Source organism: Phlebotomus papatasi, chromosome 1, assembly GCF_024763615.1.
Source record: "Phlebotomus papatasi isolate M1 chromosome 1, Ppap_2.1, whole genome shotgun sequence".
Lineage (NCBI taxonomy): Eukaryota > Metazoa > Arthropoda > Insecta > Diptera > Psychodidae > Phlebotomus > Phlebotomus papatasi.
In genome coordinates, this window is record NC_077222.1 from 6,309,987 (window position 1) to 6,325,705 (window position 15,719).

Here is a 15,719-nt window from a genome sequence, read left to right on the forward strand (position 1 = left end):
GAATAAGCTTAATTTATCAATACAAGCAGGGGCCCCTCGACATTTCATTTTTCCATACGTTTTTGCATAAAGGCACTGAAGACTATTGGCAAGTTTTTTCCTAATGAGAATTGACTTATCAGTCTGATATATTTCGAAATCGTTCATTAAAAGCTATCTAAATATACATATTTCACAATGTTCGCCAAAATAATACAAGAACTATAAGCAAATTTGTTGAAGTCGCGGTGCAATAGCTGCAAAATTTTTACAAGGAAAAGTGAAAAATGTCTTCACTTTTTATTAGGCTTGATGGGCCCCTGGTAAAAGTGTAAATGATATCCCAAAATACGGAGAATTTGCCTTTTTCTGAACAAGTGAAACTAATGACTTACCAAGTCAGAGAAAATTTTCATTTGTTCCAATAAGAGACAGTAATTTCCTAAATTTTGTTTTTGATATTTTGACTATTCGAGATTTTGGTCCATTCGGGGTTTTGGTTCATCTTGATTGCCTTTTTTTCTTTTTGGGATTTTGACTTATTAGGATTTTGGGTTTTCGGGATTTTGACCATTCAGGATTTTGGATCATGCAAGATTTTGGCCCATTTGGGATTTTGGTCTATTCGGGATCGTCGGGATCCTGTAATTAGGGAGTTTGGATTTTTACAATTTCGACCTGATTGGGTTTACACTCTGGATTTTTGTTCATACGAAGTTTTACCTTTTTGGGATTTTAGCCTTATTCAGTATTTTGGATTTTCGGGATTTTGAACCATTCAGGATTTTGGCTATTGGAATTTTGACCGGGATCCTTCTGGAATAGTCGTTTAAATTGTTGTAATTGTTGTTTTCTACAATATATCTTTCAAAATCGAATTTAGCAATAAAGTGAACAATAAATACTTTATTATGCAAGATACATAATGATAGACTAATATTTTAAAACTTGTTCGCCTGGGATTTAGAGGGGACTTGCGAAATATGTAGCCTATTATACTTAATTCCTATGTTCACCCCCAATCCGGCCAAGATACCTGGTAGATCCCTCAAATTACTGTACACTTAAATGTCTAACGGAAGATTGAGTATACGGGCTTCATACCTAAGGCTTAGCAATATGGCTTAGTTGATATATTTTCTTATCAACAAAGTTTTTTGAGGAAATTGTTGCTAATGGCGCTGGCATACCTTTTCGATTTAGTGAAATTCAAGCGATTGAAATTTTACCTCTTACTCTTTCAAACTAAAAGAAAGCTAAATTAGGTAAAGCTGTCTCTTTCTGTTAAATGAAATTGAAATTTCAATTTTCATTTGAAAGAAAGAGACAAACTTATCTTATTTCAGTTTGAAAGAGTAAGAGGTAAATTTCAATTGCTTGAATTTCACTCAATTGAAAAAGTGTGCCAGCGCCATAAGGATTGAATATTAAGAAGCAAATTATCCATTAGATTTTGAGAAATCAATAAAACTGGCTATAGTATTTAACTTTTTAAGACCTTGGGGAACTGGGCTAAGCCTCCAGTCTGAAACCGGTATAAGAAAGCCCAGTGAAAAATCCAAAACAGTGGATACGGCCTTTCTAAAGAGGATTGAGCAAGGGTCCAAGAATCTTTCACTGCGCAAAGAGCTAGATTGTTCGGAACGACGACGGCCTAGCAAAAACAGTGACGCGTAATAGGCTCGAGTGGCAATGAGTCCTGAGTCAAGCCAAAAGTAGCAATTAAACTCGATCTTTTCCTGTTTAACTAAAAGTAAATTTGTCTAGCATTGAATTATCTTTCTAATTAATTAAATTTTATTGAAATTTATTCTAAAATAAAGCCTTTAAATCTGTATTCTATGTTTAATAATAATAATAATAATGCTGGCACAACATTCCATGAAGGAGCAAGGCCTTCCCGTAAGGGGATTTCTAGACATGCATTATAATTTTTTTCTTGTACGGGATGAGGTTGTCAGTCCCATGCCCGTGAAATCAAGTGCAATGAAGCTCACTGGATGCAATCCGAACACCTTTACCAGAAAAATTCCTGGTGAGCTACAGGGGATTCGAACCCGAGACACTTGCATAATAGAGCGAGTGCTCTACCACTTGACTCATTGAGTGCCCTATTCTCTGTTTAACTTTACATAAAAAACATTATCAGGGATAGTTGAAGGGCATTGAGGTTTATGCAAAATGAAAAAGAAAAACGTTGGAGCTGTTTTAGAAATATTCAAAGATAATTTTTCTTAACCCTCTAACGGTGTTTTCTTTAATATGCGAAAAAAAGTTCTAAAACAATGTTTTCTAGGATAATTATGATCCAATAAAGTCGAAAAAACCATCCATTCTTCATTATCTCTTTTAGTTTAGGCGCTAGGTGAGAAAATATAAAAATTTTTAAAACTCTTTTTGCTTCTAAAATTCACATTTTTAGTTTTTTTTAAATTTTTTAAATAAAATATACAAAGTAGAATGACATATCTTTCAGTAAAAAATAAATTTATTTTAGTCAGATAACTTTAAATCGGTATTTTTATGGAAATTGGAAATGAGTTTTTTTGCACTAATATTTTTTGTTGCTTATTCTCTGACCTGTCACACAAAACTGGGAATAGCAACAAAACCAAGAGTCAAAATGAGTTCAAACTTTCAAGAGATGTTTATAAGACTATTACCGAGGATACTATAGCACTTTTAAATAAATAAAAGCTTTATTGTCGCTGTAAATGTGATTTTTGTGAAGACCGCCTGGTTAAGCAGAGAATATGAGGGTAAAAGCAAAGTTGTGTTATCGACACCACTGTGGACTTAAAGGGGTTCCCCTGAAAACACTAAGTCTATATTTCTCATTGTTTAGTCTACATTCGAATATCTTCGAATGTATTTGAATAATTCTATCCTAATAAACTATTACAGGGGATGGCTTTCAGGATTTGAACACATTCTGGCTTGGAACACTTCATATCGCTCCTTGGAAATTACAAGGGGTCAACTCAATGTGAGCCATTTTTCAGGAGATAGCATGAAAGATTCAACTTTGTATAAATAATTGTCTCAATTTAATATGTTAATAAAAACAATTTAATTCTTTTCTATTTGTATAAGCATTATTATAAACATCGAAACATACATATTTTTACCTTTCAAAATATGTTCTTTTATGAGTTAGCCCTTTGTCATTCTAAATGATGCGCAAATTTTCATGAAATTAGAATGACACGGGATCAACTTGCTTGAGTTAGTCCCCTGTTTTACAAAAATTTGAACGATAAATCTATTTTGTGCCCCTTGACTTCAAACAAAACCGCGCAAGCAATTATAAAGAGTAAAATTTTGAAAAACTTTTCTAATAACGAAATTTATTGACTCATATCATCTGAAATTTTATTAAATTCTCTGTCTGAGTGCATTAAAACCTCAAAATCGCCAAAAAGTGAGTTGGCCCCTTGTAATTTCCAAGGAGCGATATTTTGTCCATTTTCCATTAATTAATCCGAATTATTTTCTTTCGGGAAATTTGTGATTAAGGACTAGGCTATTATTATTATTATTATTATTATTATTATTACAGAATATCATTTATCTATTGCAATTTCAACTCTTCCGAAGAACACGTGCCTCAACTGGTCACCGTAAATTGGACAAAAGGGATCATTTTCTGACTCACGTAGCGTAGAACTGAAAGTGCGCAGATCAATTTGACCAATAACGTTATGAAATTGATATGAATTATCGAGGAATCACTCACTTAAAGTCCCAATGTGATGCTTCGTTGAACACTGTGTCACTGCCACGGAAAATGGCACAAAAAAATCCATCTTCTTCTTTGGTCTTGGAATAAAACGTGCGTGTTTTTCTGAACTTGATGATTTTAATGTTGTACCAATGACCAAGAAAAAACCCCATCTCAATTTCAATTATGACACTCTATAATTATGGGGATTGTTCGGAGATGTAAATTAAAATGAGTGTCTTAATGGAATCGTATTGAAGCGTAACATCCCTTATTCATCAGAAAACGACAAAACCACCCCATTTCTTGGGTTCTCATTGCTGTGTGAGTAATGTACTTGGATTGAAGTTAAGGAGTGGAATAGGGTCACATTTTCTACTCACTTTCCAACGAGATTTTGATTTATATTTGATTATGTGTAGTACGCAGCCAGATTGATTGAATTCTAATCATTTCTTATTGCTCTAAGAACTACCCTCTCGTGCCCCATATGCCCTTAAATTCCAGCAAGGAATTGAAGTCTGAAACCATTGTATGTGTCCACATACTTAGAATACCATCAAATAAATGCGATATTAAGGGTTGGAAAAGAGATGACTTTCCACTCGAACACATATGAGCAGGGGGTGCATCGTCTTCAGATGGATAATTAAGAAGGGAAAGTTTCCACCAACATAAATCAGAATTAAACGTCTTCCGCCTTCCAAGGAGCGGAGAACATCCCAAAAGAGCCAACAGTGGTGGCGTAAATCGCTCAGGATAATTACTCTTTTCGATTGCTTATACCATTCCACCAACTCCCAAGATCAAGATGAATATCTCTCCATGTGGAGACATGTGCAATTTTTGGAGCTTTCACAGTAAATTGAGTGGAGTCTCCACCAACTGGAGCTTTTTCAAATGAAGAAAAATGCCTGAAAGTATGCGTTTTGTTCAGTTTTCAAACAACAACAAAAAAACAACTTTAATTATGTACGAAATGTTTTTCCCCCTATTTTTCCCATATTTTCTGCCTTCATTATTTTTTCAACTCTTTCGCATCCTTTTTTTTTAGAGAGAACCATCCAAATGCGTCAACCACCATTAAAAAAGTTTATCTCACCAGTGTAATATGATCCAAAAAATATTTCAATTGCAGCAGTTTATGGTGCCGGAGGGTGAATTCAACCCTTTTTAATTAGCAGAGCTGTTAATCAGACAGGCAATAATTCCTTGGTGGAAAATACACCCGTTTAACCCTTTCTTCTTGTATCAGCAATTTTCTCCAAGCATTAAATTCTGCCATTATCTCATAGATAAAATTTATACTGCTTCACATAATTTCCGGCAAAATTTTAGCTCAAAAATGCACATAGCACATATTTTATTTCTTGAAGAATTTTTTTCAAATAAAATAGTACAGCGAAAAATGTTTAGCCGGGAAAAATAGATTAGAAATAAGCTTTTAATTCTGACTCTTTGATTATCTTAATTTACAAATCTTTTGTTTTTCCACACACTATACCGACCGCCTACCAATTATCTGAATGTGCTTAAGATTATTCATAGAACGGATAACTTAAATAGAAACCTATTACAAATGTCTAAGATTTATTTTTGGAAATCCAAAAACTGTGTTTAGAAATGCAATTACATCTACTAAAAAATCAAATTGTATAAAATACTACTTTTTTGTCATTTATAGAAGAATCAGCAATCACAATTTTATGTTGGGCCAAATATTCAAAATAAAATATGCAAAGACGTTAAGTGAAATTAAAAAAGGAGTAGACGTATTTATGAATATTTTAACCTAGAAAATAGTAAATAAGAAGCCACTGCAACAGATGATCAATTGACCTGATATTGATACTGGGAACATATATAAAATATTTCATATGAAATCATTATGCATTTTTTTAGAAAAAGTGTCAAGATCGCCTATGTCAGCTCAATAAACAGATTAACAGAGATATTGTTCAGTTGCAGTGAATCTTCATCCAAAGGCACTAGCTGTGAGTTTTAGAGTAAATTTAGAGATATTAAGTGTCAGTGATTTTTATTTGGAACTTCAGAAGAAACAATTGTGTCTTGCATTATTATTATTATTATTCATCGTCTCGGGATATACTCCTTATTACAATTTAATCATGTTAACATATATATTCCATGTTGGAAGAACCTGTTGATCGCAGATGGCTCAGAAGCATCTTCCCCGTAATATGGATGCTTCTTCCATGCCCCGGAGTTTTTGGGCAGATGCAGTGCACTTTTATTACGTTATATCACAGTGAAAATGCCTTTTTTGTTGACATTCAGATATTGCACAGGGCGGGACTTGAACTCACAGCACTGTGAGTTACTGTGTTATCACACTTGCACATTAAAATTTTAATATGATTCACATTAATTGTCGCTGGTGAGAGTCCAAATGTGTAATTTGTGTGTTTGAATCATTTTATATTCAAAATTTGATCTATTTGTTGATAAAAAGCTAGACTTGGCCCGCAAAATTTGATATAAATTGATTTATAGCATTAATGGGAAAAATTAATGCGATTTTCTCGTTAATTTTTTAATGTGAAAAATATTTATGCTTTAAGTAAATTTAAACTTATTTTTACAGGACAAGTTCACTTCTTTATCAATAAATAGAAAAAACTCCAAATATTAAGTGACTCAAAGACACAAATAACATATTTGGACGCTCACAAGCGACAATTAATGTGAATCACATTAAAATTTTAATGTGCAAGTGTGATAACGCCGTTAAGCCGGGGATCTTATCAGCCCAAGAACGAACGGTCTTGCTTATTGCCCCATTGAGATCCCCTCTTGCATGATTTATCGTCCGAGTTAAATCTCGCATTGTGAGAATTTTTGCGAACGTTTTGTTTAATACTTCCTCTGTTCCGAAAAAGGCTTACGTTTGCTAGAAGGGGAAAAGCGCCTTACTTTTGGACGATTCATACTTCAGAAAACTCATTTTTTTCTATGTTCCTTATGAATTTGACCCATCCATAGCCCTTTTTTGGAAATTTGAGCCATTGGACTAGCATTAAAATATAATATTATAATGGATCAAATTCATGGGATTCATTTGAAACCCATTGAAAAAAATGAATTGTTCGAAACTTCAGTCGTGCAAAGATAGCGTGCTTTCACCTACGATTTTTTTCGAAACAGAAGAGTATCAATTTTGAGAAAATTCTCAATAAAACCATTTAATACTCAAATCACCCAATCTTATTCGAAGTGGAGATAGGGAAACTTTTTGCCTCTATCTAGGATCGAACTGTGAACCTTTCGTTATCTAGACGAGATCTACTAACTAGACTAAAGACGTCATAACCCCGAAAGTATTTATAACACGATCCTAACTATTTGTATCGTGAATTTCAATCGTTTCCTCTTAGGGATTCCGAAATTTGGCAGCTATATCGTGCGTACTATTTAATTGGTAGTATGCTAATTCACGATCTTAGAAATTTTTTCAGGGAGATTAAAAATGATTTGAAAACATTTTTCGACCTATTTATTTGGTTCTAAAATATATCAAAAAGGAGTGTTACCCGTGCTTTGAGAAGTGCTCGAACTCGTGACTTTATTTGATATTACTTGAAAGTACCTTCATATTGTTTATACCATTTACCGGTTCACAACTGATTCGAACTGATTTACAAATCACTCAAAAGATGGCCTATAGCTTAGAACTAATTCAATTGAATTTCGGATAAACATTTGTAATCGATTCATAACCATTTGGAATCGGATCTGTCTTTTCAGAAATTCCAAGACCTTTCCAAGGAGCCCAAACATAACTCCATTTAGTAGGGAACTAAAAACATTTGTAGACCCTTTTGAACATTTTATTTTGAAAAGTCGTTTTTATAAACAATTTTATCGTTTTTCGTATATGCACGAAATTAAATCCAATATATTTTCCTTTAAATTGTGCTCAGTTGTAGATACTCTGAAAGAAATAATTTGCAAAAGGTTGTAAAAGGGTGCAAAAATCGATTAATTTTGGAGATGAATTTCGAATTAAACGAAAAATTTGCAATTGGGTGCAAAAATTTGCAATTTGGCAAATATTTGCCAATTATTGCCTCCCTTTGCAAATTTTTGCAAATTTTTACCTCCGAATGAGCACTATAGTAGCATCATCTGTGGTGAAACACCATAAATATGATTTGGCATTCTTGTCTGCCGCATAAACACAAAATCGACGTACACATACTCTCAATGAAAATGTTAATTGCACTTTTCAATTTTTACTCCACTACCACCGTAGACACTTTTTTTTCAAAAACTTTTCACTTTATCTATTGTTTACCTAATTTCTTAGCAAATTTTGCCCATTTTTCTGCATTTAAACACTAACATTTGCAAGAATTTTTGTCGTCGGACTATTACTGAATGAACCATCCAACATGTCAAAAATTTTTGCATTGGGATGCAACCTCGCGAACAAATCTTTCAAAAATCTCACTATTTAGGTCTTTTCGTCAGAAAATATTTGTCACAAAACACTCCAAAGACCTGAGCAAACTTCTGAACCACAAAATTTCTTTTTCCCAAAAAAATGTTTGTCAATTTTCCTACAAAACACTGCTCAATTTTCACCTTATTTCTGTCGGCACCGTGTTTTTGTGAATCATAACACAATTCTCTACCGTAGGAGCTTTCCTTCCCATTTTCCACTATTATAGTTATTGGGAAAACACGTGAAAACTATCACCACTTTGCGAATTAACTGCACTGTGAATATTTTGTCTGCCATTTGACAATTCTGAGCGACACTGGAACTGGGAGCCATTGGAAATTTCTTATTTTGCCGCGTGCAAAATGGCAAACTTTTGCATCCTCTTGCATCTTTTTGCAAAACAAAGTTGATTGAATTCGAATTGACCAAAAAATCGATTGAAATTAATCGATTTTTGCAAAAAAGTCGATTGGAGCCAGGGTTACTATCCTTTTTGGTTAATTACATGGAGTGGGTGTTCTCCTTTTGCATCGTTTTGCAAATTATTTTTTTCAGAGTACTAACCGATTTACCACTATCTATCTGATCCAGGTAAACGGTAGAAACTACTGAAATGTCCATCCAGGCAACATTTAAAACATGTCCAAAATGGGGTCCCAAAGATCCCAAATCACTATCTATAACCGTTTAACCTCTGTCTATCAAAGGCTGAACGAACGAACGGGCCAATTCAATGGATTACTGCAGGTTCTCGAAATTAAATAGAAAATCCACTATTCGATTTGATACGTAATGACAATCCTATATTGCAATTATACTTTACATGCAATTTGCACAATTTCTGCTTGATAAACAAATATCAAAAATAATTTATTGACTAATTGGATTGCAAATGATTTCCAATTGCAGAATACATATCAACATGGAATTGCGAGAATTACTACTCTACGTTACGTTAACCCTGAGCTTAATGACCCAGACAAATGGACAAAGACCGTGTGAAACTCCAAACGGAAATAGAGGAGAATGTATATCAATCTACGACTGTCCTGTTCTTCATGATTTACTGGTTAATTCAGTGCTCATCCGAAATACAACAACGAATTTTCAGAGTTTCCAATGTAGCAGTGAACCAAATGAAGGTACCTTTGTTTGTTGCAAACTAAGTCAGGAGGAAAACGTACGTCCGAACCAAATTAAAGCGCCAAGTTACAATCGAGGAAACCTAATCAACATTTGTGGATGTCAAGGATATAGACGGAGTATAATAGAAAGAAACGAAACGGATTTAAATGAATTTCCTTGGATGGCTCTTTTGGATTATGAGGATGGTACTATCAAAATGACAGATTTCTTTTTTTTTTAAATATGTTAATATTTTTAATATTTATAGAGGAAAACCATTTTATCCCTTTTTGTGGAGGATTTCTGATTAATGCTAGATATGTTGTTACAACAGCCTATTGCGTAAAAGGCAACCGAAAAAACACAACAAGAAAAATTGTGAATATCCGGATAGGTGAATATGATACTACAACTAATCCGGATTGTGTTAACGATGGATTTCAGGACAACTGCAACTTTCCGATATTGAACTACGGCATTGAAGAAGTTATTTCACATGAGGATTACTCACCGCTCAACTACCAAAACGATATCGCACTTATCCGTTTGACGGGTAATGTTGTATATAATGAATTTGCGTTCCCTATCTGCTTGCCAGAACCTGATTTTCCTGGAACACCAGATGGAAATGAGGTCACAGTAGCTGGTTGGGGTCTAACCTTAGATCGTGAACTTAGTTCGGTTAAATTAAAGGCTAAAACCTCTGTAGTTAGTTTTAACAGATGTCTAGATGAGTATTCAACACAAACAAATCTCTCGAAGAAAGTGCAAATGTGCGCTGGAGGTGAATTTTTAATGGATGCGTGTGTTGTTGATTCATCTGGACCTCTAATGGCGCGATATAATGGATCCTGGATTGCTGAAGGTTTGGCTTCTTTTGGACGACGTTGCGGAGTAGTAAGTCCTATAGTCTATACTAGAATATCTGCCTATGTGCTATGGATTCTAGGCAATATGAAACCTTAAGTGTCAAAAAATATATGTAAAAATATATTAGAGTACTACAAAATTTTTCTTAAAACAATAATGAGAAAGCGAAGTAGTCGCCGTGCTTATTATTCTTTTGATTAAAAAAAATGGTAAATAGGGAAACACTTCAATAAATGTTTAACCCTCTAACGGGTAAGACCGCCTCCAGGCTTTCTTCACAAAAATCACATTTACAGCGACAATAAAGGTTTTATTTTTATTTATTTACAGTAGACTCTCGCAAATTCGGCTCTTTTAAGATCGGGCTACTTTTTAATTCAGGCAGCGGTTACATTTGAAAAAAGTTTGTTGTCATTTTTCAAGTTTGATAATGATTATCAAATGAATCAAATATGCTCAAATTTGGCATGGTTTGTCTTAGTTTTGATGTTATTTTGCATTATTGAGGGATTTTCGTGCAATTTACGTTATATATGAGTGTGTAAACTCAATATCTATATGCACATAAATAAAAAATAGTTGCATTTCAAAAAAATTTGTCGCCCGAATTTCTATCTCATTCGGCTGACATTTCGGTCCCATATGCCCGAATTTGAGAGAGTCTACTGTAAAAGTGTTATAGTGTCCTCGATAATAGTCTTATAAACATCTCTTGAACGTTTGAACTCATTTTGACTCTTCGTTTTGTTGCTATTCCCAGTTTTGTGTGACAGGTCAGAGAAAAAGCAATAAAAAATATTTATGCAAAAAAACTCATTTCCAATTTCCATAAAAATACCAATTTAAAGTTATCTGACTAAAATAAATTTATTTTTTTTACTGAAAGATAGTGTCATTCTACTTTGTATATTTTATTTAAAAAATTTGAAAAAAATAAAAATGTGAATGTTAGAAGCAAAAAGAGTTTTAAAAATTTTTTATAGTTTTCTCACCTAGCGCCTAAACTAAACTTAAAGAGATAATGAGGAATGGATGGTTTTTTGGACTTTATTGGATCATAATTATCCTAGAAAACATTGTTTTAGAACTTTTTTTTTCGCATATTAAAGAAAACATCGGTAGAGGGTTAATTGATCTGATACTGATAATAGGAAAATAAATAATGTTTTACATGAAATCATTTTGAATTTTTTAGAAAAAGGGATCAAGATCGCTTATGTGAACTCAGTAAAAAGATTAAAATATCAGAGATTGTTGTGAGCTTGATTTCGAAACATTATTCAGTTGCAGTTGCGGAATATTATGCAGTTGCACAAAAACTTGGAGTTATTAAATTCATAGATTTTGTTAGTGATTTTATTTAGAACTTAGAAGAAATAACTGTGTCTTGTTTTATCCTTGTCTGAGTTAATTTGTGAAAGCAGAGTAGTTCTCCTGGTGGCTCAATAAAGTATGGAATGGAGTTTTTTGTACTTATTCATTTAGTTCTTTACAATTTCAAAAAAAAAAAATCCAGTAAACCGCAATAGGTTCTAAATGTTTAAGATCGCTTGAACCAAAGTGATTAAGAAATTGAAATGAATATGATGTGCCAAATATTCTAAATCTCCTGTGAGAAAAATTAGTTTCTTTCTACACTTTTAATCATTTGTCCCTATCATGGTGCGATTTCAAGACACTCGGGTTAACCATCTACGTCTGCTCAACACCTCCGTCGCTTTATGAAGGTGTTCGGGATCCATTTCAAAACGTTCTCGAGTAAGATTACTGAATTTCATCATGCTATCTTGTCTTAGATGTTTCTCGAAATTCACTTCCTTTCCCAAAGGATTGCATGGCTTCTTTTCAGGGGTTCTTCCTATATTCATGCGTTGAATATGAACATATCAAGGAAATTGTAATGTCTCGATATGGAGAAGCAGCTCTTCGACCTTCAGTTTCTCGCGAATAATGATGTCATACCTTATCTCGTCAGCTTTTGCTTGTGATCATCTTTTTCTTTTTCTCACATTATTCATTTGGACCTCATACAAAATCCTAATAATTATTATTTATTATTTTGATTTTGTAATATGTCGTATAGTCATTAATACCTTGTCGGTTTGTCATTGATTCCCAATTGCAGAATACTTATTAATATGGATTTGCGAGAATTAATGTACTACGTCATGTTAACCCTGAGTTTACTGACCGAAACAAATGCACAAACATCATGTGAAACTCAAAACGGAAATAAAGGAGAATGCGTATCAATATACGACTGCCCTGGCCTTCTCCAAGTACTGAAAACTCTCAGATTGACTCCAAAAATGATAGCAGGGCTTAGAAGATTGCAATGCGGCAACGGACCTTGGGTTTGTTGCGAACGAAATAAATTGGAAGAAACGAAAGATCAAAAGATAGAAAACGTACGCCAAAACCGCCTAAACGGTCAAGACCATCCGAATCAAATTGTAACTCCAAGCAACAATGAAGGAAACTTAATAACCATTTGCGGATTTCAAGGACATACAACTCGAATAGTAGGAGGATCTGTAACAGAGTTAAACGAATTTCCTTGGATGGCTCTTCTGGATTATGAACATGGTACTATCAAAATCAATGATTTCTTATTTTGAGATCCGTTAATTTTTTTTTTTTTACAGAGAACGGAACTTGGATCTCCAAATCTGGGGGCTTCCTGATTAATGCTAGATATGTCATTACAGCTGCACATTGCGTTGTAAATAACAATATTGGAAAAATTGTAAATGTTCGGATAGGGGAGCACGATACTAGAACCGATCCGGATTGCATTAATGATGGTTCTCAGGAGATCTGTAACAATCCGGTATTGAACTACGGCATTGAAGAAATTATTCCACATAAGGATTACATTCCGGACAATCCGTTAAATCTTCAAAACGACATTGCACTTATCCGTTTGACGAGTAATGTAAGAAATAGTGAATTCGTAGCACCTATCTGCTTACCACCACCTGACTTTCCTGGAACCCCACTCGGAAATAATGTTACCGTAGCTGGTTGGGGCAAAACCGAAAATGAAATACGAAGTCCGGTTAAAAAGAAGGTCGATGTCCCTATAGTTAGTTATGAACGATGTATAGTAGGGTATGCTGGACTAACAATCTCAAACGACTTGCAAATCTGTGCTGGAGGTGAAATACAAAAGGATTCTTGTTACGGGGATTCAGGAGGACCCCTAATGACGCAGCATAATGGAGTCTGGATTGCCGAAGGTATTGTTTCCTTTGGACCACAAGGGTGCGGGTCAATATTTCCTGCAGTCTACACAAGAGTAGCTCCTTTTGTGCCATGGATTCTTACCAATATGAAGCCTTAGGTCCAGAAAATAGTGTCAAGAAATTTTATACGAGTATGACTTTATTGTTTACTAAGTAGGGGATACTGGGGCAAAATTTGTCAAAACGAAAATTTCAATATTCACTATTTTCTAAAATAAAAGAGACTGAGGCTTGAAATTTTTATTATAGATAGGGTGGAATCACCAGTTTTCGCCACTTACATTGAAATCGCTATTTTTCGCAATTTATGAAATAAATGAGTCGCAATTTTTTTGTATTGTTTCTGCTTCTACGCATAGAATCGAAAAATAATAATTATTCGTTTTGGATTCACGATTTTGATCACTTTTTAGAGCAATATTTTAAGCAAGTGCATCGAATCCAACATCTCTTACAAAATGTACTAAGTGTCGTCAAATTTTTATCAGGCCAAAAATACCTATTTGGGTAAATAATTTGTCAATTGAATATTTAATTGCACTTGTGGAATACATAAAATTTGTATTTAATCAATTAATATTTCATTTTATATTATTTTTGTATAAAAATGAGGCATGGCGAGAAGTGGTAATATTCTGGAATTGATTTTACCACCTGTCGCCATATCTTTTCAATAGGCGACGCTAACTTCACTTCGTACATTCTCAGTTGTCAAATCTGCATTGTTTACTTTCTGCAAAAGCCCCATAATTTGATTTCTCAAATAAAAGTGAAGAAAAATCATTTAAAGAGAGTAATAATAAAGTGATCACAAGGAAAGAGAAATGGTGAATGTATTCTTTTCATAGCATTGCCTAAAATAACCGAGTGTGGTTCTTTTCAAGTGGGTGGCGAGAAGTGGTTACAAATTTTACAAAACTGGCGAAAAGTGGTAAAAAGTGGCGACGAAATGGTTATTTTTGCATTATTAATAAAAATCAGTTTTTTAAGTAGTCCAGCGTAATGTTCTAGGATTATTGTTTTCACGTATCTAGAGCCAATACATCTAAGTAACTTTGTGTCAAATTTGACTTATCTTGTAACAAGGATTCAAAAGTTATGATTAAATGAATTTAATTTTTTCCTAAACATGGCGATAGCCGATTATTCCACCCTAGCCTTCATGAACCACAAAGTTTCAAGGGATTCGAGGAAGGATTATGTAAAATAAAAAATAATGAAATTTTGAGCTCTATTTTTCGAATATTTGGCTTACAGAAAATATCAATACTACTGATTAGGTCAATTTAAGCACATTTCTCGTTAAGATAGAGAAAAAATATTTTCAACAATGTTGTAAAGGAATAAATTTCCCATAAAAATATATCTTTATTGATATTTTTAACGTTTGCAGTAGTAAAACGTCACAAGTTATCCGAAGACTGACAAAATTTGCCCCAGCAATTTTGAGAATCTTCACAAAATCGATTTTTAGATAATGATTCTAAAATCACACTTCTTTCGAGTAGGGCAAAATAGTCTTCTGCAATATTATAGAGCAGTAAATTTCCCATAAAACTAACATTATAAAACTTTCAAGTTTTCTCAGAGCTCGTGAAAGAATTAAATATGCGTTTTGACAAGTTTTGCCCCAGTCTCCCCTAGATTACAAACTTAAATTAGGAAACTGTAAGAGAAATCTGGGAGTCCCAAAACAATTTAAAAATTCTTTTCATACATTATTTTCTTCTGATTAAATGCTGAGGTGGCTAATAAATGCTCTTGTGGCAGGTTCTTAAAGGTACTTTGGAAAACCCTAAAATTACTCCCAAGTTTCTTTATTTAAATAACCAACTACCGTAGATGCAGGTTGCACTGCAGTCCGGGAGTGATATAGCCCCTTGCTGCCCTTGCTTTTCGTAAGTTTTTCTTTATAATTTTACCACTTAAGGATAGTCCACAGACCATCTCATGGTCTAAAGATCATCCTTTATTGATAAAATTAAAAAAAAAAAGCTCACGAAAGGAGAGATTCGGAGTGTCACACCCTGAGTGCAAAGTCACTCGCATCTATGGCAAAGCAATAAATAGTGTAGAAATTTGAAAAATGGTTCTCAAATGTTAACTTCAAATTTGTGAAAATCAAGAAAGGTTCAGTGTCTCCGTCTATTTCCTGCTACATTCTGTCGAACCGAAATTCTTCTGAAACATCTCGTTAACTTCAATATTACAAAAATAAATATATTTTTGGAAAGATATTTTTATTAGAATTTTTCTAGGTTTTTGGCTTCATTCAATCCAATGGCTTCAAAAGGTGAGTAAATTTCAGAAGTGA

The 15,719-nt window shown here is 33.7% G+C and overlaps 2 protein-coding genes across 2 annotated transcripts; both read left to right on the plus strand.

The window, feature by feature from the left end:
* Positions 1–8,728: 8,728 nt before the first annotated feature.
* Positions 8,729–11,622, plus strand: LOC129798609 (CLIP domain-containing serine protease B9-like). The gene is made up of 3 exons (XM_055841834.1): positions 8,729–8,912; positions 9,075–9,496; positions 9,559–11,622. Exons 1-3 carry the CDS (start codon positions 8,899–8,901, stop codon positions 10,254–10,256), a joined length of 1,134 nt encoding a protein of 377 aa, XP_055697809.1. The 5' UTR covers positions 8,729–8,898; the 3' UTR covers positions 10,257–11,622.
* LOC129798613 (CLIP domain-containing serine protease B10-like) lies at positions 11,402–15,642 on the plus strand. The gene is made up of 3 exons (XM_055841840.1): positions 11,402–11,610; positions 12,286–12,746; positions 12,806–15,642. The coding sequence occupies exons 2-3, from the start codon at positions 12,299–12,301 to the stop codon at positions 13,501–13,503; spliced, it is 1,146 nt and encodes a 381-aa protein (XP_055697815.1). The 5' UTR covers positions 11,402–11,610; positions 12,286–12,298; the 3' UTR covers positions 13,504–15,642.
* The last annotated feature ends 77 nt before the right edge of the window (positions 15,643–15,719 follow it).